The following is a 24750-nucleotide window of genomic DNA, read 5'->3' as shown; positions in this document are numbered from 1 at the left end:
CACACAGTCGATAATTAGTCTGATGCACATATGTTAAAAATATTTTTAATTTTATCGAAAACGAGACACGGTATGAACAAATTTTATTCTATATGTTCGAATTTATATTTGTTTTTATTTATTTGTATTATTTATATTTATTTGTATTCATTTCCTCAGGTGAAATTACCCCCCTTATTGGTTGTACCGTAATTACTGTGACACCCTCTAGGTGTGAACGTATCGAGAACGAGGTTAATTTGAAAATTCCAAACAGGAAAACCTGAATTTTGCACTAAAGCTTTCGTGGAAGACTAGGCTCATGTTTATCCATAGATACTTTCGCAAAAGTTCGCTATATACGAGGAAACTTCATAATCATATTTTCCATGAGCAGATTATCTCCCTTTCAGCAACACCTTCTAGAGGAGGAGCTTTCTATAGAACCATGGATGTGATTGAAAGTGAAGGTATTTCGTGTCTTTGGGTGTTGTCAATAGTTGCGAAGTATATGCGGAACAAGAATTACTATGTTTAGTTATTATAAATTACAATGGTAAGGTAAAAGCACATTCTGTCGGACTTGTGAGTTATTAATTTTTGTTGAACTTATGTATTGACGTATAAATGTGCGACGTCATCCGTGCAAGAGAAACAACGGGGAAGCTCAGTTACTCTTTATTTCTCTGTGTCGTTTTGCGAAACCAGTCATAAACATAGATACAGATATATATTTGAAGACAGAACAAGGCGAGTTGTCGTGAGTTTCTTAACCAAGTTGACGCTTTATGTTATCTCTTTGTCTTTAAGTTGTAAGCAAGATTTGTTTGAGAGAATCCACTGAGCTTTTATAAGACTATATGAATGACACGTTCTTTTATAGAATTTTGTATAAGACAATATTTTAGCATACATTTAAAACGAACCTATTTATTCTTTTTATACGTAAGATACTTTTCTGCTTCTATCAATGGAAACATCTCGAATCCCCCTCAAAGTCTCTTCTCTTTTTGACTCGATTTGTGTTTGGTCAGGCGATCAGGTCGCGAGATTCAGCGGCGTGCGTCTTCAAATAACGATTGCCGGTAAACGACCACGAGAAATAGAAAGTAAGAGTCGAACGAAAAGGATGTACGTTCCCAGGACGGTGTATCGGGATCCTAAGTCGATAGGACGATTCGTGGCGTATTTACGACGGTAGGATTCTTGCGATCGTACACTTGCTCTTTTCCTTCTTCGTGTCCTGAGACGTTTGAGTCCGCAGCGCATCGCTAATCAGCTAGTAGCCCTCTAGAAACGGTATCGTCTGCCACTACTGTGTACACTTAACCAACAGCCTCGCGATGGTATTCGTGCTCGTTGTTTTCGAGCAGCAATGCCGCGTCCCTAGAAACCTCAGAAGCCCTAGTCCCGAGAGCTCAAGCAGCGGCGTCGTCATTCTATCCATACCACGACATTGCGTACACAATTATCGAAATGGTAACAGGTACCAGAGAGGCGAACCTGGTATGTAGGCTATCGACCAAATCCAGTCAAGAGACCCGACCTACAGCGAGTTAGAGGGAGAAGGACGGTTAAGGGAGAGACACAGAGTGGACAAGGGTCTTCTTGCACCGCACGAAGTGGAGAGGCCTGGCTAGGTAGATTCACCCGTTTATGTACACCCCTTGGGCTTGTCATGCGGCAGCTATCGGCCGACTGCGATCGAGAGACTGGCTGTATCCCCCAATGCCACCTTGTTCTCAGTAGCTATGTCGGATCCGACAGGCGTGTGCTCATCGCTTACCACGATGGCTTCTCTCTGTCTCCCTCCGTGTCCACCTATCCATCCATTTACCTACTCTGTATCTCTCTCTCTCTTTCTCTCTCTTTCTCTCACTCTCTCTCGGTTCTCTGTTCTCTCAGCTTCCTACTACTCCTCTCGATGCACTTGCTTTACCATCACCAGCTCACCGACCGAACCTCAACGCTACCCATCACCGGACTGGTAGGTTATTTCGGAGCCACGTGGGTGGCTGTCTAACGAGATATACAAGGAACACGTCCCGAAAGTGGGACAGGTAACTGGAGGACTAGCAAACTACACTTAGATCTCTACGCTATACGAATATGCCAGGATAATCAGGGTAATGGTACTGTTATAATCGTTCCGCAAATTGGCACTTGTATCGTTCCAACGACCGTTCGATCGATAGAAGAACAATAGGCCGAAGATCGTGGCATCTCGCTTGCAAATAGATTTGACCCGATCATCGATCGATCCTTTTTGCTCTTCAGTCTGAGAGCAATAGCAAGGTTAGAGCCAAGCTTTCATTATACCTCCCACGGTATATTGGTACTCATTGTAAGCAGCGATCGTCTTTGCTTTGCATTTCGCGGGCTTATTTATAGAGATCATGCAAAACGGAAGGGAAAGACGAAGGCTGATTGCGCGTGTACGATTCGATACGACATGTCGTGCAGTAGATGTAGTATAGCGGACACATCGTTGGGTAACGGTGTCTTTGTCGAGGGTGTAATCGTCCCTCTTTCTCTCTGGTCGGTTCTCGGCTCCGAATATTCGTTTGCCCATGTGTTTCCTGCGAGCTAATTGCAACGCGAGCGCCGTTACTCGCCTGGTTGGATTATGCGAACGGCCAGTGCCGTTAATTTCGCGCACGGTCTTAAGTGCCCGGTCCACAGGCACGCTAAGGATGAGATCGACTGAAACACGTCCAGCGACTACATAATTGCGTCGGCCATATATCCTTTTAATGACACATTTGCTTTCCCGTGAAATTCGAGTAATTATTTCGTGACATTAGATTGCCAGCCTTGAACCCCTTTAGCTACGTTGCAATTAGATACGTGTTTCGTAAATGCTCGGTGGAATTCGTCGAAGAGATATGTGCACTGACCTTGACCCCTAGTCGTGCCATATCCGACATGATTTATTGGCCTGAATGAATGATGATGGATTGTGTCTACAATGCATTGTCGCTTTAGAATGGTCTTTCGTGGACAATCTAACGGTTATCCTTTTATTATCTAAAGCGAAATCTTTTTTTAAAAAACTCTCGGTCGAATAAATGTTTTATACCAATATATCAATCTACATATATTGCGGAGTATGAGTGAATGTAGTATGCGATATATTAATGTGTCATTTTGGGCGTTTTTTTTTCTGTGTTATTTGATCATTCAATTTTTCCTGAATCATGATACTGTAAAATCATATTGTTCTTGGGACATTCAACTTTTACACTAAGTAATTTGCATCGAATAATTTGTACTAAATATTGTATATTCTATATATATACAACGATCAAGTGAACTCACAAGATGAAACAACCTCTACACAAATCGAGAAACAAGGATGAAATTGTACTATGCTAAAAAGAAGACTAACGAACGAGTACAGTAGAATGAGTAGCTGCTTTGCAGGTCTACATAATATTTTCTATATTTTTGCAATCTAGAAATTCGTGTAGATTATAAAATAATCGAGAAGTCTCACTACACGTTGGTAAACAATTAACATGGAATTTCGTAGTGAAATTGAAATAGACCTACTCCATTACGTCTTTCCTCCTTTTACACGATATTTTCTACGTTTTTCCATCAAAAATATTAATTAAATTATGAAATCATATAAAGATCACACGAGAGATCCGATGAAAGAATCAACGTCGTTTTTCGTAGGGAATTTTTAAAAACGTTGACTGATGGAAACCAATATGGACCGATTGGATAAACTCTTCTTTCGATGGCGAGCGAGTAAAGTTAATCCCCGCTTTAATTACATACCACAGATATGTCGCCTAAACGGGTCGATGTCAACCGTTGGAGGATTGTGGCTCGAAGGTGTGACCAGACTCGTTCAGGGCTGAAAGTTAGAGTGACCATCGAGTCGTCCTTTCTAATGGCAGAATACACGCGGTGGATATTCGACGACGAATAGAATCGATTATAGCCAGAGGCCCCGTGGACTGTCAATGTGTGCGCACGCGAATAAATCGTAGAAATCAGTCACGTACTTCCATCGGCCTTCGGGAATCACCGCTAAGCCCTTGATCGCAATTTAACCCCAGGGGCCGAGTAATACCGGATCGCAACGTCCGGACGATTATCCAACTCGCGAGAACTGTCTGCTTGTCCTCTGTTCAACTCCGGCCCTTTCAGCTCGATCACTGTTCAGCGTTCGTTTATGCGCTCGCGGAGTGTCGATCGAGGGATACGCTGCACGCAAGACAAAGAGTTTCTCTACATATAGGTAACACGAAGCTTTCTCAAAACGAATGTACGTTCCATGATTCTATCGTATGTTAGAGTTACGTTGAATGTTGTCGAAGGTAGATTTTTATTCAAATTTAAATACTGCGAAGAAAAGGTGTAAAAGAATGGTGTTCATGATGAAGGAGGTATGTTCTAAATGAAAGGTTAAGACCTATTCTTTTTTCCTACACTGAACGCTATCGAAGCTCGGCTTTTATTCAAATTTCAATTGTAAAGAAAGAAATGATCTTAATAGCGAAGAGGATTTATATAGAAATTTTGTAAACGAATGGTTAAGATTTACTCTTTTTTACTACTACTATATTATCTTTGTGATATTCATCCATTATGAGATATTTCTCAGAATTATCAGCTCGAAAAAATATTCTGTTATTGTCGTTTTGTATAGAAGGTTGTTTTATCAATTGGTGCGCAGTTAGGATTTGATAATTTTAAGTGATCTTTATTTTGAAACGCATAAGTAGAAATCTGCTAGAAGTATAATATTATACTGTAGTAATATTTCGGAAATTTATTGTTAATACAATTCTATATTCTTATAATTTATTATAATTTGATTTTGATAATTAAGTTCTTTTATTTCAATAGCCATATATATCATAAATTTTTATGAACATTCAAGCTCCAAATATTATAACAATTGAACGAGATATTAAAAAGAATTCCCGTTAAACAAAAATTCTTTCACAATTTTAACCGCAGACAAGGTGTTAATTAGTAGAATGCTGTTATGTTTATGCTTTAAAATTCTTGTTCTCTAAAAGCTATGACATAAAGCAGTCAGGATGGTATATACAACTGTCGACGGGAATGGGAAGCTTCGTACAATAAGACGAAAGTAAAACGCAACGTTTTCAGCTTCATAGTGTGTGTACGCGTAATTTTTGTAGCGGCACAGCTGTGTAGTCCGTCAGTAAGAAAGATACGCCTGTGGTTTCGCGGTAATAGCTATCGAATGAAGCAGAGAATTGTGTGTCCGGCAGCGATGGGTCGGAGAGCAATGTAAGATAGATCGACGGCTGCAAGAGAAACGTACAGCAATGAAGGAATGAAAAGAAACGACTCCTAGATGTAGAACTATTTTCCTTGAGCCATTTGAAGTAGAACATATCTGAGATATAATACAGCTATTAGAATACAAGGCTTTTATCATTACATGATATATCTTGTCTCTTATTTCACTTCAGTCCAAATTTAGAAAAATAATATTTTAGTATTGGATGAGAACTAACTAAGACGAAGTGATGAAAAATTAATAAAATCAATAAAATGAATTTTATTTCTATTTTCTGTTCCATTAAATAGGATTTCTTACTTCGAATCACTGTAAATATATATTTCGAACTTGATGTATTTTTAACAATTATCGTCGATGTTAATCGTTCAAAGAGTCATGTATTTTAAAACCCGTGCTGGCAAAGTGAGATGATAGTATAAAATCCAGACAACTTTTTCCCCCCATATGTCGGACTGATTGTTTTTCAGTGACACATTGTCGATTCAAAGTCTTTTGTCCCAGGCTTTTCGACAGGAAAACGAAGCGTATCGCGTGCTTCGATTTACAGAGAAGTTGAGTGTAGTTGTTGGAATCGATTCGCGAGCGTTCGGGTGGATTGCACGCAATTGCTAGGGATTCGGAACAATTTCCTGATAATGGTTTAGTACGTCTATAGCGAAAAATGCCTTCCGATTTAATCAAAGTTGAAAAAGGGATTTTCTAGTCTCAACGATAATGACCGCGTACGAATAATATATCAGATTTCCCTATCGATAAGAACATTTTAATGAAAGTTTCGATGTTATAGTATTCGTTGCTACGTCACAAGTTATCATCTATGTATCACGCAGGTTTTCGTTGCGAATAATCGCCGATCAATACAGTTTCCATATAAGTTACTACGTATATTCTGGACCATAACGTAGTATATATATGTTGCGAGTTACCGAAGGAATTAAACAACTTTACCAGATGATTGATTGCTTGATGCTCGCCGATGTTAAAACTTTCTTGCAGCAAGTATGCCACCCACATAGTAGCTGATCCTTATCTATTTCATACTTCCTTCTATCTTTATTCTTAGTTGGCGATGCTAATCAATTTCTCTCTACGTAATTATTCATTTTGTAAGCGTTGTCGTCAATAACAGATGTTTAATTTATAAACCTATAACTAACGCTGGCTTCGTTTCAATAAACTTAATAAATTGTTGTTTTAATTAATTCGATGGTTCTCTCATTGCACCTTGATTCACGCCCTTTCTACCAATTTTTTCCTGTTTCGTTTTTATTCTTCTTGATTCTTTTTCGATTCAGGACACCTGCTTTGCCGCATGTCGTACCAGTTAGTTATTAGTATTCGCCCGAGTAATTGCTACGTCCCTGGTTCATCGAGACCCTCTTTCAATATACGTTTTATTCTTCAATCCTTCGGATCACATCCTCGGGCTGCAATTAAAACGTCAGTCTTCGCTGATCAAATTACTATATACGTGCACGTGTTTCCCGAGCAATCCTTAACTCATTAAATTCCTCGACAGGTTAACCACTTTGTGATAATCTGTCTTTTTTCGCGAATTAAATCGCCGTACCTCGGTAATTATAGTGTCAGCTTTTCGCAACTTTCTTGCACGCCGAGTGTCCGCGAATTTCGTGCGCCAACAAAAACACGACGCGTTTCTTTTCCTGTTCTTATCTACATCTTGACACGATTCTCTTTTATATTGTTGTATAGGATTTCACGAAATTCTCAGAATCCCTTACACTCGTCTCAGATTATTTTATTATACTGAATTTATGGAATTCTTTAAACAAAAATTTGATACATTCGCAACGATGCGGTTTTGGGTACTTGAACGATTTTTTTCTTAAATATATGGATACAAATTTCTTATTTTCATATACTTCTTATCATTTATTCATGTCATTAATCTTTATTCGTCTATTTCTATATGAGATTTAAGAAACATTTAAAGGCAATGTATTTCGATAGAAATAGAATTTTATTGTATCCTTCATCGTGTTAAGATTTTGCCAGGAATTTTTCTTCCTTTTCAAACGCATCTGTTGTCAAGAACGCTACAAAGTTTCCAAACACCTTAATGAAGAATCTTCCATTTCTAATTTGAATTTCTTCGTTATTTCATAGAAATTCAAGAAATACATTTTCTCGTTTTTCTTCGATCAAAATGAAACAATCCCGATACTTAACCTCCCACAAGAATGTATTTTTTCTGAAATCATAGAAATTAGACACTTCTATTATCGTGAGAATATTCAACGGCATTGCATAAGAGGATTACACACGAAGCTCGTACGTAATTCGAAGCCAAGATTTATGCAATCAAGATGGCTCAACACTTTTGCACGATGTTGTATACGCCCGTAGCTATAAGCCACCAGAGAAAATGGTGGAGCACGAACATCTAACTCAGGCTTTGCGATAATTGCTCATTGCACGCTACGTAGAAATGCCGTTTATTCATCTTTCTTCATCTCGACCATAGAAGTGTTTGATTCCAATTCCTGATATCGCGAGACCGGATGTTCGGGATGTTTTAAGAAAAGAATCGCCTTTCTGCTCGGTGGACAGAGTTCACGGCTTTGTTTTCAATCGACAGCTATCTGCAGCGTCCGGTCACGCAGCTACACGACTAGGGACGAACAGGGAAAAAGTGGCTAGACGAGAGGCTAGCTCGCTGAACGGTCTCTTTACCCGCTATATTTATTTACTTGTTTGACGTCCCTTAGTTACTGATAAATAATTTGATGGGTAGAAGTACAGCGAATAATATTGCATGGTATGGTTAGTAAAGAAAGTATGTAATTGAGTTTGAAAAGACGATTTTAATTAAATTGAATCAATGAATTGTAAAGCATGTCTACGCGAAATGCATTGAGTACTTTTTAACTAAACTTGAAATCTAATGGCAACTTGTGTTTGTTATTTGAATTGAATGTATGCAGCTCTTGTTTATTTTCTCTCGTGAAAATTTTTCTAAACTGCATTTGTAGAGGAAGAATGTATAAGAAAATATACGAATATCTTTCTTGATTAGAAATAAGAAATTAGATAAATAAATTTATAATGCTTCGCTTTATAGAAAATCTGGTCATTAAGAATATTAATTCATTTATAATTATCGTTTGAATAGATTGTTCGCTTAACTTATCAAGTAGAATGTTGTTCGATTATGAAAAAATATTACGATTTTAATCACTGCCTTTAATTGCAATGTAGAATCTAGGAACTAACAGTTATTGTAAATAAATTAGTCAGGAGAATCGTATAGTAGTAAAATGTAGTAAAATAGTAGTAAAAACAATTAAAAAAATATAAATGCAGGTATTTATGAGTATGTAATTTCTAAATTACATTAGAAAGTTACTTACTGTAAATACTAGATTTTATAATTATTTATTTTAACAATTTTATGTGCCATATAACTCTTTATAATATTTTATTAAGAAGGAAAGAAGTGTTATACTTAAAATTATAAATGTACGTGTATAGAGTACTTTAATGAGATAACGAATGAATGGATTGTCGTGGAGAATATCAGGAGAATCGCTGTGAATGCTAATCGTCCAGCATGGTTCAGTGGCAATGACGAGCAACGGTATTCGTTGTGAACTGAAATTACGACCGATAATCGACGAAGTGCTCTACAAAGTGTACTTCACGAGTCGCGAGCCGAGTTAGCTTTCGAACAAATGGAATTATACATTGCGATGATAAGCTTTGTACGCAAATAGCATTATCGACGAATTATTGAGATTGCCTCTCTTTGTGCCCGGAAATTAATCCGGGTTTCACTCTTGAAATGCGCATCGTTACAATTATTGATCAAGATCGGGGCTTTTCCTCGTCTACCATCTATATAATTCTGCAAATAAAACGATTACTTATTTTTGCTTTCTCCAACTGAACTCGCTATTTAGTCCTCTCGTGCCTTAATTTCTTTCTTGCTGATGTTGCAAACTTCTACAATGGATTTACGTACGTACAGTCATCTTAAGGTCTTAGAGTTTGCGTTGTACTTTCTATAAATTCAGAAAGTACTATTAAAAATATGAAGAAATATTTCCTTTTGTACTTCAGACGATAAAGAAAATATATTAGAGTAATTTTAGTAAAATGTAATTGTAGTCCCTATTTATTCGACAAGATTAATTATTTTTTTCCAATTAAAATTCAACTAAATACGCTAATAACACATGTGTAGGTAAATTCCTTCATTTTATAAGATGTTCATAATATAGTTATATGTATTTATCTAACACAGGTTTTCTTCTTAAAATATCTAGAGAGTCACCAGACTGACATATCAAGATGAAAGTAAATGAATTAATCTTTGGTTCATCGATGGACCTTGTCTATTTCCAAGAGAGCCTTTTTTTCTTGTCGGTGCACTTCGCTTTCATACTTTTCAATCCTCTTGGTTCCCTTCTGCGAGCTCCTTTCTTCTCTCCTCTTCGCCACACATCTACAGAAGATTTCTCAAGGGAGCTCCTTGACTCCGGGATTGTTGGCGCCTCTGAGTAGTTCACCGGTACACTCTACCAAGAGGTATCTCGCCCAAGTTGGCAGTCGTTCAAGCGCGCGGAGCACAAGATCAGCCACTGAACCGCTGCCCGCTTCCCCGAACAATGAATTTCGCACTTATAATTGGATGTGTCGCTGTTACGGGCAGTGCTCTTAATGGTAAGTGCACGGGAAGCGCAGGCCGAGAAGAGTAACCTACTTTCAGAGGAAACAGAGGAAATTGTAGTCCAACTAGAGCGCAATAACTGTCACCAGGAACGTGCTGTTACTGCTTAATGCGTCGAACACGTGTTTCGACAAACATCGAACCGAACTGGATCAGCCAGCATGCTATTAACACCAATTCAAAACTTATTCCTGCTCGATGTCTCCTCGTATTTTTCAATTTAAATATATACAGTGCATTGTTCTTTTTAAGCATTGTGGAACTTCCTGTTTGAAGTAATAGACATTTATTAGCTTCACTATCATTGATACAGTAGGTGGTTTCTGTTTTCTGAAACATTTTATTTAGATTTCTCCTCATTTCATATAATGTTTCATTTTGAATTTTATAACATGGACTAATATAGAGTGATTTATTCCTAATTGTAATAGTTCCATGTATTCTTCATTCAAAGTACGTATCTGTAATACATTTCTATTCCTAAACATCGCGCGATTTCATGTCTGGCTACGAACGACTGATTCTACTTACGGATCTTCGATTAAGTTTCAATAGTTTTGAATCGGACAAATTAAAAGGACTCATTGACTTTAACGAAGAACATTGGAATAATTGGAAGAATTTCAACTTCATAAAAGTTAAGCTATATTTTGTTCATGAAAATACACAGTTTAATAATTTGTGTACTTAATAATTTCATCCTTACAATGTAACACGTAGTGTATGTAGGTATGAATTTATATCTTCAGTTCATACCTTCAATTTTAATATATCGTCAGTGCATCTGTGTAATAGTATGCTCGATTTATATCCTCAATTAATTCGTGTAATGATCTATTCAACAAACTTGGGAGTTCCTTTCGGATGACCATATGGAAATTAATATATTTTTACCTATGCAGTGTATTCTATTATTCGGAATTTAGTTTTTATTTCATAACGAGTCATCATAGGTCCTTCTAGCAGTCGTGTAGAAATTAAATACGAATACACTAAGAACATGCAATTTCTTCATAATAAAATCCCTCGATCGAAACTGGCACGGAAGAACAATTCTACTTTAATGCCGCGATATTAGTGAGAATTGCGGGACCGAAGACAAAAATATTCGCGGAAAATTTGCATGGCAAAGCAAGCTGAAAACTAACGCAGTCTGTCTGTCTATCTGTCTCTCTCTTTCTCTCTCTATGTGCCGTGAAGTTTTCCTCCATCGAGCATTCGCTTCCTTCCAGCGGAAACGTGCACGTCGCGTCCACCCCCGAATTCAACGATATAGCGTGAATTTCCAAGCGTTCACGAACACTGTACCGCACCGGAAGCGTTGGTTGCGAAGCTCTCGCATAATTCGCTGGCGTCGTTCTTCCTGAATATGGTAGTCGAAAAAATAGAAGGTATCATAGGTTTTTGCATGAGGCGAACATTTTCACGAGGTCAATTCGTCGCAGTTTTCTTCTAAGTCACCCCACGGTGACTAGTTGCGTGGCAACTCTCCGTTACAGAAACGCTACTTCATTTGTATATTCATTTATCGTCTAGTACACTTTACATCGTTTCGTTTGAAAACGTGAATATTCTTTTCTACGCTACGAGAAATCAGTATAAAACCGTACAAATACCATAAAATCATATGGTTAGTCTGTCAGAAGTCAAATTGATCATTTTGTTTATTTCTTAACTGCGTTACATAGGAAGACTATTAATATTCAATTCACAAGAATCAAATGATTAGAAATGTTTCTAACGTTATCACTCTTCTGCAGTTCTCAGTTTATCAAGATATTGGAAAGAGATAACAGTTTATTTTATCGTTAATTTGAGTACTATTTGAACGTCTCCATTTTGTTTCATTTATTTTACGTTCGTTATGAAGACCTTTTATAAATACAATTTTGATTACACAATTTGATACATAAATTAAAAGATTCCAAGGCTAGAACTTTAAGCATACAGCTTGGAACAGGGTCCCATATATTCTGTATTCGGTTGCTTTCACTATCTTCACGCATTCGCAACACGTAAGCACAATACGTCCTCCGTCTAGAATCCGTTGAAAATCGTAATTTGCCCGCTCGAGAAACTCGATCAGGAGCAACATCGGACAACGTGCTGCTCGGTAAATGTACCGGTAACGGGCCATTAGATTTTCTAGCGCGATTAAACCCTCTCCGATGTTGGTGTTCTTTGAAAGTACGGAGGGCGAATATCTAGAACTGGATAAGTAGAATTTTCGCGGCTCGGCGAATTTTCGTCTAAAACTCTTTCGCGCTACAAGTTAATGGCTTTTTGCGCGTTCTTCCTAAGCTGTATCTCCGGTGAAATTTCGGCTGGCAACGAACTTTCAACTTTTTATCTCGTCGCGACGTGGCTGAAACTGAATTCAACTTTCCTCTGCCCGCTTATACTCCCTCTTTTTCTCTCCTTTGCCTCGTCTTCTCCCATCTACTCTTTTAGGTTATACGCGTCGACGCGACGTTGATATACGGAGTAACGCTACCGACGTTTCTTTCCGGCTGAACCTAACCCGAGAGTGTACACAGAGAGACGTTACGTGAATGCACTACCTTAAGAATACCTGGCCGATTCAGTGCACCAACACATCGATACGATTTACCGGTAGGTGAATGTGCCTACACCGAAGCTTAACTCGATTCGCTAGCAATCCTCTCATTAGAGAAGGGACCTCATTATACGGCTGCGCGCCGCTGGTCCTTGCTACGATTATATTACATTATTGTAATTGATTGCAGCACATGTAACTGCGGCGTGATTCTTAAACAATAAACTCATTACCCGGTAACAAGGAACGCCGATACGGCGCGCCGCCAGTAATAACCTATCTCTCCTGTTGCTAGATCCTGGGCGCAGGCCTGTGCGCGCGTACAATGATCCTCCAACGACCGATTCGCTTTTGATCGATCCCTCGACCGATCTCAACGGTCGTAAAACCTCGTGCACAACAACTGTCAGTTCGTTCTCGTTCCATCTTACACAGCTATAACCCTTTCTCTTTCTCGTGCTTTCTCTTTTGCAGGAGCTGTTGCTCTTTTTTTATATTCCTCTCTCTCTCTCTCTCGCTCGCTCGCTCGCTCTCGTTCTATTACGTCCTCTACCTTTCGTCGTTGGCTCAAACACTCCAGAACGAAGCGCATCACCGCTCGGAGTTTATCCGATCTTTACCATTTGCTCGTAACAAATCGCCAACATTTCGAAAGCGGAGAACCGCGTTGAATCTGCCTCTGCGAGTTCCACGCTTCGTTGCGTTATTTGTACACTTCCAGCATATACCGGATCCAGGGGTTTGCCGCGGATCTTGTCACGAGATTGAATGATTAAACCGATCCATTTTCTTTTTTGTGATCCTTTGAGTCGGGCCGATGATAAATTGAAACGAGAGGATAATAATTAATATTGTTTACTTTTGAAAGCTGCGCTCCAAATATCGATTTCGATGGTTTGTTTAAATGAACATTTCTTTTCTGTTTTGTGTTTTTCAAGGAAAAAGATTACAAGAATTGGAAGATTTCTATTACTGTTACCAAAATTATTATCATATCATCATTATCGCGTGTTACAGAAATATGAAATTATTTAAACGATCGGGAAATCGCGAGCTTCAGTTTGTTATACTGTTATCATGCTATTTGTGGTCGCATATATCTCAGGTAAATCTTAAATTTTATACACTTGCTATTCGATCTTATTGTGCCAATGTTTTTTTTAAACAATGAATTTTTTGTTCGTTAGAAAAACATCATAAGGATATAAAAATTCGAAGATCTTGTTTGTTGGGGTTGACTAATAGAGGAACGAGTGGAGGAATTTATTATAGAAAAATATATTGTAATAAGTATAGGTATAGTGTATGCTGATCCAGAGCCTCACTCTTACAGTGTTACAGTACAATAGGAAAGCATTACAGGGAGCACGTTCATATATTTATAACAAAGGGCATTACTAAAAAAGTTAACCTTGTAGCTCTAGCGAAAGGCAACAAGAAACAGCAATAGGAATTTACTTATAGCTCTTTTGCTTCTAGACTTTGTAACCCAAAACAAAACAAGGGCACGATAATATGAACCTCTCCTTATTTCGAATCTTTTTGCTTCACTAAATTCTATTCTCTTCGTAACAGCAGTTTCCAGGTCACGGATATACAAAAGAAAAGGTGTAAAGTTTTTCTTGAAGTAATTACTTCAACATTGTTAAAGTTACAAGAGATTAACCTTCACTGATATTCCTTGTATTAGGATATTTAATTTTAAGACATTGTCATAGTTCTGACAAAATTTCAAAATATTTTGTCTAACACATATTCCTGTAAAGTATTTGAGTACTTTCGTAGTCCGACGAATATTCTTGAAAGAAAACATAATATATCGATTAGTTCGAACGACGAGTCATACATCATGAGTAATGTCGTGAATGCTTCTTTTGATCCGGCGCGGTTCGAAATTACAGTGGGTAGAATTTCGCTGGCGTAGCAAAATGTAACAGATCCGGCGGGATCCGTGCTTGAAAATCGAGGCAATCATGCGGGAGAAGCCGGAACACGATGCTAGTCAGAACCGCGGACGCCTAATCAGCCGATTGCGCCGAGGAAATACCGTTCCTATGGAATGTTAATGCGATCTACACCGACGATCCTTAGAAACCGCGGGGCTCGATTCTCAACCGAGGCCAAGTTAAGCGCCAAGACGACCCACTTCACCGCCGCACGCACGTATCGTTGCGCAATAACGCCGTTCTGGTGGCTTACCTTCGATTATCCGCAAACACCGACCATCAAACACTCTTGGACGAGGGCCTTTTCCATGTCTAGGGGTCTTTCCAGTTTTAATGGAGACGTTCGCTTCCTCCTCATTATCTCTTCCGCGTTTCGAGCAGCGAGCGTGATACCAAACCAAACCCTCGTGTTTCTACAGATCCTTACATCGTGCCTTTTCTCGTAAACATATAACATTCGAGACAATAAATTTTCCCTCTCTTTCTCTCTTTCTCTTTTGTGATATTTTATAATATTTTAAATTGAGAATGGATCTTTTAGTGGAACTTTAATTGACAACTAGATTTGAATTTTTATTATTTATTAATTTATTTGAATTTTTGAAGATAAATTTTTTATCTTAAACAGGAAATTATATTTTTTTAAATAGGAGATTGCGAAGATGCTTTATTGTCTGTATCAAAAGATTTTGATGTACAAATTTGTACATTTTTTTTTGCTTTAGATAAAGTACTATATCTCGTAGATAGGGAATTATTTTATACATTTTCTGATATTACATGCATCTTGTGCATTATCAAACTTAATCAGTTCTTATCTATAACTTTAAGTCTACACCTATTTATAAATATACCTTTATATATATAATAACGACTTTAAGATAACACGAAGGATCTTGCGAACGAGCTTTGAAATACCTCACGAACACGGAAATAAAACTACGGGAGGAAAGGTTCCATTTATATTTTCCTATAGCAAGAAAGCGGAAGACGATTTGATACACGGCTGAACAAACTGAAATTCCGGAATGATAGAGTCGGGTCCGCGAGCCACGCACGAGTCTTCAATCCGGAACTTCATTCGTTCTTGTGGAGATCAAGTCCTTGCTCCCCTTTCCACGGTTTCCGAGATACGAACGCATAGCTATGCCACTTTTGATATGGTTCCGGCTGGGCAAGGACCTCTCGACCCTGCCTCGGGTCGAAGCTTCGCTTCGAGGGTCGTCGCGAGGCGACCAGATGGCAGAGACCTTTCGCTTAGGTGCTTTCAAGGTGTGCACGTGCACGTTCAATCTTGCTCACGAATGCGAAGCTTGACGCGTCGGCGTGATATCGCATAAACGCGCGTTTCTATCGAAATCGGAAGAAACTCCCTTCTTCCGCATGCTTACCGGACCCCGATATTTCACATGGCTAATAGATTAAAATTCCTCGAATCAACGTCTTCCTGACGTCTCTTAATTATCGAATTGACCGTAAAAGGACTACTGAGGATAAGATCCCTGATTAACTTAAAACGTACGTATCTATTAGGTTGTCCGAGAAGTTTCTTTCGTTTTATAAAGAAACAATAGACGCACAATGTTTCTTGTTTTATATTAGATTATTGAATTGTGCACGAATATAATAATAGAAATAGAACGAAATGGATCATACCTAATTTAATAAAATAATATAAAACAGAAATTGTTGTTTATCTATTATCATCTTATGAAACGAAAGAAACTTTTCGGACAACCTAATATTATATATTAGGGCAACTGAATCTTCTCTTGAGTCACAATCTCCTCTTATTATATAATGATTTTAGTATTATTAGATTACAGATATTTATCCAAGTTCATATTCTTTGCGAATATAGAGAATTAGAATTAATTCGATAGATAGAGAATTTTTCGACTTAGTAAATATTATATTTTAGATACTTTTGCATGTCAATGCATTCTACGCATTCTTGTATCTCTCAATTTTCTAAAAATATATAAAGATATGCAGTTTAATTATTAGAATTATTTTAAAATAATTTCTCCGAAGTATTTGTCATCGTTTCAAAATTTCCAACCCGCAGAATGTAGCAATATATTCTGACTTTTAAAATCAAAATTATTTGTCACTTAGCTCCAATACAGTAGGTATAGTATATATACACTATGATAAATCCCTTGGCACAAACTATACTGCGTTGTAACGTTCAGATGTACTAGTATAAATTTCCTAGTAGCAGAACTGTGACAAACATCCCCGTATAAAGGTTAATTAATAACTAACCATGTCATAATCATGACAGGTAATAACTGGCTGCAAACGAGCCACGGACTGTCAACCACTAAACGTATGACAACCGATGATCCACTGAACATTCAATAGAATTTCCTATTAACGTCAAATGCGAATACGGCAGTCGAAAATTTTTTAGAAGTAGGTTTCTTTTTCTTCATATATTACAATACAAACATAAGGGGAAATTTTTGTGTATAAACGCAGCATTCAATCAAAAGCATCTAGAACGTCTAAACTGTACACCTTAGATTCCTAACATTGCGGGTTGTGACAGATAAATCTTAATTTTATGGTCTACTAGGAACGAATCTTTTCGTACATTCACGCGAAAGAATATTCTTTTTCTCGTGTTATTATCTAAATGTGACTTATATGAAAATAATTTAAGTAAAACATATACCTCTTATTGTAAGTAGAAAAGAATGTTCGACCAAAAATGCATGAAATTGCAACACAATTATCAAGCATCAATTTTGTTGTACCTTAGATCTGCTTCAAGAATTATATCCGTGATATTCCCACTTTTTAAGCAACAAAGGCTTCAAAAATTCTGACTTTGACATAAATATTTGAAATTAAATAGATAGCAGAGGAGAATAGACTATTTGAAAAAGAGAATTAAATATGCGATCGTTTTGCGTCAAAGGACTTTCGTGCGCTCCTATGGCTGAAAAAATCCGATTAGTAAAATGAGTCGATGGTATATAATTGAAACGCTGGAATATTCTCTTTGTTCCGTCTTTCTACGCTTTTCTTTTTCATTACCATTTTCCACACTAAAATATTTTTAACTTCAAAACCGTTTAGCTTCACTTGTTTCGCAAATGTTTGTGTAAAAGCTACGGGTCTTTCTGTGTCTTAAGTGTAAGAATACCGACGCATATGAATGAATAATGTTCATGTGAAACAGATAACTATAAACCGTATAACTGAAAAAAGATCGTGCTTTTTGTTGATATGGAGAAAAAAATCTCCCCGGTAACTATTTGCGGAAAGCTTTGCTTCAAATATGTTTAATCTAAATGGTACATTTTTAATCGTGGAATAATTGAAAACACGCACTTTTCCTTCGAAATATTTAAAAATTAGACAAAGATTTTAAATTCATTTAAAAAGCATCTTAGTAGAGAGTAGGAATTGTCCAAAAATCTTTACTTATAAGTTCCTGAATATTAAAGGTAATATCAATTCGTAATGTCAAAAGATTCTTTTATTTATTACCTAAAAACTAACTTCGTCAAAAACCATATAGAAATTACTATGAAGAACATTTTCAAGATATAATTAATCTACTTACAAACTTACAACTAAACAGTTAGTTAATTTCAATTAAATTTAGATTCTGATTTAAACTTCATTTTATTCAAACGTAATGAAGAAGTTCTCTAATCGTGCACGCATTATCGTCGTTTGCAACGATACGAAGATAACGGATCTGTAAAATCGCGAATTCTTATCTAACCGCTGAGGCACCTGATTCTCTTGACTCAACCTACACCGATCATCCCTTTATGGGCAACTATAATGAGAAGGTTTTAACATGCATTACTGCATCTACTTACGCAATTTCCGATAATCTTTGGAATAAAATCAACGAGATCTTATGACATGTACGTATATACTTAACCGGCTGGTAACTGTATACTCGAGCCAATATCTAAACCCTTGTATTCAGAGATGAATGCGGAAGAAAAGTCGATCCGACTGACGGTAATGAGCTCGACTACAAATTAGACCGAATGATCATTATAACGATCGAGATCCCGTCAATTTTTCTAAAATCTGACGCACCGTCATCGATGTATAATTGCAGTTGTAGCATAGCCACGATATCGTGCCAATTTTGATTTCTCCCTTTTTCGTGGTATTTTCTATGGGGAAAGGAGAAAACGCAGTGACGTGGGCATAATTAGTCCGGCCACGATCAAAGCGTTCCTCTAATGCCCTCGAGCGAACGCAAAGTGACAACAATGAAAAACAGCGCGCGTGCAGACGCGGGAATGTAGCGCGGTAAAATATTTAGCGAGAAAAATATTTAAACAAAATCGACGTTCTGCGTTGACTGGCGCACAGGGGCAGAGGAGTCGTACCGTGGATACAAAAGAGTATTTGCGCATAGTCTTATTATCTAATAAAGCTCCGTCTTTTTTATCGGACTCTATGTACGCTTCATTTTCACAGTATCGAATTTTTCATACTGCAGCATAGTAGTTTGTAGTCCTGTTATTAATATTCTAGAGTGAATATATAAAATGTTGTTCGTGATATAACGAGCAAATATCGGGTAAAAGAAACATAATTCGCTAGAAACAGCAAGTAAATTACTAAAATCACGAAAAATTCATGAAATCGATAGAAATGATTAAACGCTGCTATAGGAGGGTTTATTCTCTCTCGTTCACTTTCAGAAGTCACGAGTGGCAAAGAAAGAAAATGTTGCCCCTATATATCGTTCCATCCTACAACACTAACTAACTTATAACACTAACACATACAACAAATACTTTTTATAGCTGTAAATAGGGAAAAATCCAGTGAAATGACAAATATACGAGGAATCTGGGTGGCTCGCAGCTATTTCTCTGCAACTTTTCCAGAAAGATAGCCCGACCGTTCCCTTCGATGTTCCAGCTCGCATGAAACGTCGGGGATGGCCGCTTCATGACCAAGAAACACTCGAGACTCTGTAGGGGCGTGATGTAACGTCCTCCTTCTCGATCGAGGAACCCAATAACTGGAAAACGCACCGAAGCGTGTAGAGGTGCTTTCGATTCTCCAAGATCTACTCGAGGAAGACGAAAAGAGAGAAGAAGAGCCCTGTGCGCCGTGTGTCGATTCGCGTTGAATCTCGAGGCGAGTGCGTCCGCCTCCTCTGCCACCCGCAACACTGGAGGCGGATATCGCGACCGAAGACGGGAAAAAGAACCAGGTCGCCGGAAAACGACCGTCCGTTGAATAGGATTCGCGATGCAGCAAACGAAAAATAGCCATGTTTCATACTCACCGGCACAGGAAGTCTCTCTCGCCTAAACAGAGCTCCAAACAGTGCTGTCGCGAGGAGGCATTCATAGTTCTGCGTGTGTGCCCCTGAAGACGATGCCCCTGGACCCTGTCGATACACCAGGCACGTTCGCATGGTTTCACAGCCAAGCAGCTCTTCTGAGCGTAAATCGTGAATACTGGAAACTGGGATTGTGAAAGAGCGCCTGGAACAACAGAAATCGTCGAATCAGGTTACACATTTAGGCCGATAAAAATTGGATTTCTCTTCTTATCGCTTCCGAAATATAAACGAGAATATTCTTAAACAAACAGATGCAGTTAAAGGGGGAGGAAAGGTTTTAGATATTTACAAATTTTATCGTTAAAGGTGCCACGTCGTTTAATAATTGGATTAAAATATTTAAATACATTCTATCGAGAAATATGTCGAATAATGTAAAAGAGTAAAAATTTTAGTCTAAAAGAGTACTATTGATTTTTATTAAAAATAACTTTTAGATCATGGTGATACGTGTATGTCATTGCTTGAAAACTTGTTTTTAAATTTCCCAATTTTCTAATAATAATACGACACGATACGAAACAAGGAGATAATTCGTTGATTTTTGTAAAATACCAGCGTGTATACTCACAGCGTGTATATTTTTCTTGATTAAAATATGTTTTACAAATTATAAATTGCACGGCGCGCAGTGCCGAAGCTATGAATGTTCTAATTCAACTTCGCAAGTTGATATTGATGCGGATGAGTGACTGTTATACTCTGAGCGGACGAAAGTACTTCTCGCTCGGGGCAGCTCGTTATTCTTTCCCTGTCGATGGTTGAGTCGAGAAGGACAGGGGCCGCGTTAAGTGGTGGAATAATTTCTGCGCCCTAGTGTCGCTGTCGCATCATCCCTCTTTTACGAAATCATAATTAATCTCGGCAAACTTGACGGATAGAGGTGGGGCATTTTCGATCGTGATTCGTCGAAAAGTTTTCCGCGAGATAGAGAGAGATAGGTAGATAGATAGATAGATAGAGAGGGAGTGGGGGACTGCCACGGGGAGAAGAACAAGTTAACGCGGTAACAGGTTCGCCAAAACACGGAACATCGATCTTCCAGCAGGCGCTAAAGATATTCAATTACTTGGCTCTAGAAGGCTTCGCGGGACTAATGACTGTAGCTAATTTTAATGGTCGGCAAAAGACCACAACGATAACCACAACGTTAAACGAACGTTCGTTCTGCGGCTTCGACACGATCTACGATGTCGAATCATTCGTGGAACGTCGGATAGTAGGAAGATCTTCACTCGTTACGGGCCGAAGGATAAGCGCATTATAGTAATCAACGGCCACTTCCGGGGGCCTATATGCAGAAGACAGGTACCATTTACTCGTTATAATGCTACCGCATTACCAGATAATGGAACATCGTCGGATCGTAAATATTTTACAGGCACCCAGAGAATTTTATTGGAGAGCTTTCCACGCTTCTTACATTGTTCTCAACCGTTTCTCTCGTTTCTCCTATTCTAATCGAAAAATACCATCTCTGTTAGGCATTGGGTACGCTTTATATAGTTTCATATATTCTCATGTATTTCGTCTCTAAGCAACGTATAATAGGACTTCAAATATTCTCCTCGATTGAATTTCCTTCTAACAATTAGAAATGTCATGAAACCCACTATCCAAGCCACTAAATATCCTATGTGGCATCCTTTCATTTTTCAAGATACGAATCGCTCAGAAGCTATGTTGATTAACTTGATAAATTAAAATACCTGGAAGAACGACGATTATAGATATCTTTCTTTCATTTTTCTGAAATTTACCATTATTTGTGCTATCTCGTTATGATAAATAAATTTATAGAAATCATAATGAATAATATGGAATTGATCGAGTTTCACACTTAACGAAATTATCGCTATCACGAAATTGTATTATAACGAATTTTCTTCTTCAAAGGGTAATTAAATACGATATGGGAAATTTTCATATTTTCGTGTTTTTTCTATGTTGGCGAAAATTACAGGGAATATTCGTAGACGCGAGAAAGAACGAATATTGTAAAGGGGAAAGAATACGGTCACCTTAATTATTTGCATTATCGCGATCTCTTTTAGCTCTGATTCATAACCTTTGACGGTGGTTAATTAAAAATCCGTAGAACTGTGACTTCAGTTGACACAAAACACGATTTATCAATTAACCGTTCTCGGTTTTTTAACATGGGAATGGTCCTGGCAAGTAATCAGCCAGCTGAATCGATTTGGTAGTTGTGCACGTAGGAAAAGAACGTTTCTACCTGGACTGCGGAAAAGAAGCGTCACACGTAGGCCGTGGTATTGACCGCTGCTATCGTTCCGTATTTTTCACCGTTCGTTTAACCAGCTCCCTTCCGCGTCGCTCGTTTCGCTATGAAAAATATCGTTCCCGTACCTGCTATACCACAAACTACTGTTGGAATACCTGAACGCCCAAATGCGTGATAAATACTGGTCGTTAAGTGTACCGAGCAAGACTAATTCTTGAAGGGAAATTTAACTTTATCATGAAACGGTTGATGCTCGTTATTTATTTCACTGGGCTTCGTTCAGTATGAATTTCTGCTTACCATGTCGTTTAAGACAAATTCTCGAATAATAATAGACGATAATTTTTTAGAACGATGGTTACTTTTATTATAACATGATCGTGTTTGACACGAAGTCTGACTCAATTTCACTTATACTATTCATATCACTCATACATACGGAATTATATATTTACACATATATATTGATCGAAAGTTTGGAACTATTATGCGTTTTATAGAATGCAAGAATTTAAGAAATTCCGTTTAATATTCAACAAATCAAACTTATAATTTCCATAGTAGACTATTTAATTGTGCCAATCCTCGTCGTACGTCTTGCACTATATAAAATCTAGTAAGTCGTACTGGTAACGGAAGTCGCACGCTATCCATCAACGTGGAGGAATACAAATTGCTCGTTGAGCGTATGAAGCGAAATAAAACAATAAGCGTGTCGAATCGAAACTGCCAATCTCTGAGAGCACGACGCTCTGGCGCTAGTCCAGCTTCCCTTACATTCCTACTTCCATTTCTTCGGCTGGGGATGCAGATTCCAAGCAAGATTGCGTACAGTCATAAATCTTTTAATTTCTGTCACGATACGAAAGTGGAATAGTAGGGAGATTAACGTGCTTGCCTTGAAAGCTATCGTCGTCTCCTTGCAAAACCGGACGCTTCTCTACTTTCCGGCAACGTATCGAGCTCATTTCTATCAGCGGGTTATTCGTCTCGGGACCGGGTCTTATCGTCCGACCACTTCGCTCCGGAAAAATCTTCCGCTTCGGAAGGACGTGCGCCTCCGTACTTAAGCGAAACGAAATAGCTTTATATCGTCATAAATCTAGCACAGATTTATCGACCGGTGCACCGTTCCACCGCAACATTCTACATCATTTCATATACCGAGACAGAGGGATTCTTTGTGAGCGAGGCTAGTAAGGAAGTAACAGAAAGGAAACTTCCACGTGTAAGTTGTCACGACATCGAGGGAAATGCGGAACGGCCCAGGGCTGGCCGCATCTGCAGCGTCGGTATTACGGAACGGCGATCGCACAAAATGATGCAAGTAAAGCGTCTGTGTTCCATGGTACCCGTGGAATAGTTCGATTTCTGATATACGAGCTACATTTAGATACGGTTCAACCTCAAGTGGCATCGACAATGTCCCAACCCTTTCCTCGGACTCCTCGTCGCGGTAAACTTGATGTACAATCTTGGTTTTCTTTATCTTCTCTCGGATACCCCTTTTCTCTCTTCTCGCTTTCTTTTTCTAACCGCTGTTATTCCTCCCTGTCGCGTCCCTCCGGCTCTCTTCCTTTCGCGAACAAAGGCAATGAAATTCCTTCCTTACGTGGACTTTCCGCGATTCTTCTCGCATTCCGATACACGGTGGTCTCGCTAAGCATTCCACTTTGAATATTACCGAGATCACTCGAGCCAGGGTAGAATGTCGTGGTTTAGAGACTGTTTTGAATCTTTTTCTTTCAGTAATATACGATAGATGTAGATAATATTTCTTGAAGAAAAAGAAATTTTTTCACTGTTAAGTGGTGGAATTATTAATTTACTGACGTGATAATTATTTCACGATAAACGTTCTCATACCATTTTATCTCATTAGAATTACTATTTATTATTATTAATAATCAATAGAAAAAACATTCAATAAAAAATATTCAGTCTTGAAAGTATTAAAGATTGTGTTCTTGTATCTTTAAGAATCACGGATTAGACATCCGGATACAAACACAAATTTTCTTTATCTAGCTGTGTTAATATTGTAGCAAATCAAAGATGCAATCGATTATGATAATAAAGGTTTCCATATGGGAAACCACGCTCTATGGTCATAATTCCTTAGAAATTAGATTTGCTACGCGCTACAAATTAAGTCCCTTAATTTTGTTCTTTAATTGGCGGCAATCATGGAAGAAGTTAATTTAATCCATTGCAAGATAATTTTCTATTATCGAAGAATCATAAACGGTGCTCCACTCCACTCCACTATGCGATCATATTTCAAATATCTATGTATAGCTCGTTTCTCATAAATAAATTAAATACAACTCGATAGAAGTAAAGACTATCGTACAAGCTTACACCATCATCGACGTAACCTTCACACTTAACGAACCGTAAGAAATTGCGTGAACATCTATATTATTGCAAATTGAATATTAGAGTAAAATTGAATACCACGCCATTCGATAACTGACTAGATTTTTCCAAGCCTGTTCTGTCCAGTAATTGTTCTTAATAATTACTATTTCACACTCTGTAAATATGTTTAACAACGCTACATTAACTACAGTGAATAATTATTTAATCGAGCTGCTTAATTACCGCATTAGCTTTCGAGCTTATTCAGGTTTGAATTAATTTGGATTATATACTACAGAGCTGATCAAAGGGAAGAGTTGTAATTATAGATGTTC

At 38.0% G+C, this 24750-nt stretch overlaps 1 protein-coding gene across 2 annotated transcripts in view; it reads right to left on the bottom strand.

The window, feature by feature from the left end:
- neo (ZP and PAN domain-containing protein neyo) overlaps window positions 1-24750 on the bottom strand; it is a 181658-nt gene that overhangs the window by 48367 nt on the left and 108541 nt on the right. For both annotated transcript variants that reach the window (XM_076621416.1, XM_033346555.2), the window contains exon 3: window positions 19750-19951. In XM_076621416.1, the coding sequence (XP_076477531.1) occupies window positions 19750-19951 (202 nt within the window). The remainder of the gene's footprint in view (window positions 1-19749; window positions 19952-24750) is intronic.

The sequence above is a fragment of the Bombus vancouverensis genome, chromosome 9, assembly GCF_051014615.1.
Source record: "Bombus vancouverensis nearcticus chromosome 9, iyBomVanc1_principal, whole genome shotgun sequence".
Lineage (NCBI taxonomy): Eukaryota > Metazoa > Arthropoda > Insecta > Hymenoptera > Apidae > Bombus > Bombus vancouverensis.
Note: the sequence above shows the minus strand (reverse complement) of the source record. Positions and strands in the feature narration are given on the sequence as shown.